Source organism: Pteropus alecto, unplaced genomic scaffold (genome assembly GCF_000325575.1).
Source record: "Pteropus alecto unplaced genomic scaffold, ASM32557v1 scaffold72, whole genome shotgun sequence".
NCBI classification, from domain to species: domain Eukaryota; kingdom Metazoa; phylum Chordata; class Mammalia; order Chiroptera; family Pteropodidae; genus Pteropus; species Pteropus alecto.
The window spans coordinates 23,202,551-23,203,404 of NW_006436811.1; the positions used below are offsets into that span (position 1 = coordinate 23,202,551).

General features: G+C 59.8%; 1 protein-coding gene across 1 annotated transcript in view; it reads left to right on the forward strand.

The window, feature by feature from the left end:
• Positions 1–854, forward strand: part of HS6ST3 (heparan sulfate 6-O-sulfotransferase 3) — a 606,078-nt gene that overhangs the window by 33,796 nt on the left and 571,428 nt on the right. The window contains exon 2 of the mRNA XM_015590873.2: positions 283–808. Within this exon, the coding sequence (XP_015446359.1) occupies positions 283–808 (526 nt within the window). The remainder of the gene's footprint in view (positions 1–282; positions 809–854) is intronic.

Below are 854 nucleotides of genomic sequence, written 5' to 3' on the forward strand. Positions count from 1 at the left end.
TGGAGGAGCGGCGGGCTCGGAGCCGCGCCCCTGAGTCCCCGAAACTTCCGAGCCGGCGCCAGTCGGCGCCGCTGCCACCACCGCTTCGCCTGCCGGCCTGAGAGCGGGACCATGGATGAAAGGTTCAACAAGTGGCTGCTGCCAACTGCAGGGTGATGGATAATGGCTTATATCTACTATAAAAGCATGTAAGTTAGAAAAATAGATGTTTAGTTGTGTATGTGTGTTCATTTAGATGTTGGAGTTGAGTGTATTATGCTCTTCCATTTTAATGCAATGCAGCACACTATACGACCTGGGAGAAAAAAAGTGTACCCCCGCCACCCCGGGGGCCGCCCGAGGGGCCCCTGGGGGCCGTGGCGCCGGAAGACGAGGACGAAGAGCCAGGGGACCCGGAGGAGGAGGAGGAGGGAGAGGAGGAAGAGGAGCCGGACCCCGAGTCCCCTGAGAACGGCTCCCTGCCCCGGTTCGTGCCGCGCTTCAATTTCACCCTGAAGGACCTGACTCGCTTTGTGGATTTCAACATAAAAGGGCGCGACGTGATCGTGTTCCTGCACATCCAGAAGACCGGGGGCACCACGTTCGGCCGGCACCTGGTGAAGAACATCCGGCTGGAGCAGCCGTGTAGCTGCAAAGCGGGCCAGAAGAAGTGCACCTGCCACCGGCCCGGCAAGAAGGAAACGTGGCTCTTCTCCCGCTTCTCTACTGGCTGGAGCTGCGGACTGCACGCAGACTGGACGGAGCTCACCAACTGTGTGCCGGCCATCATGGAGAAGAAAGACTGTCCCCGCAACCACAGCCACACCAGGTACTGTCCCCTGCTCCGTCTCGCTTCTTGCCACCTCCCGCTGTTC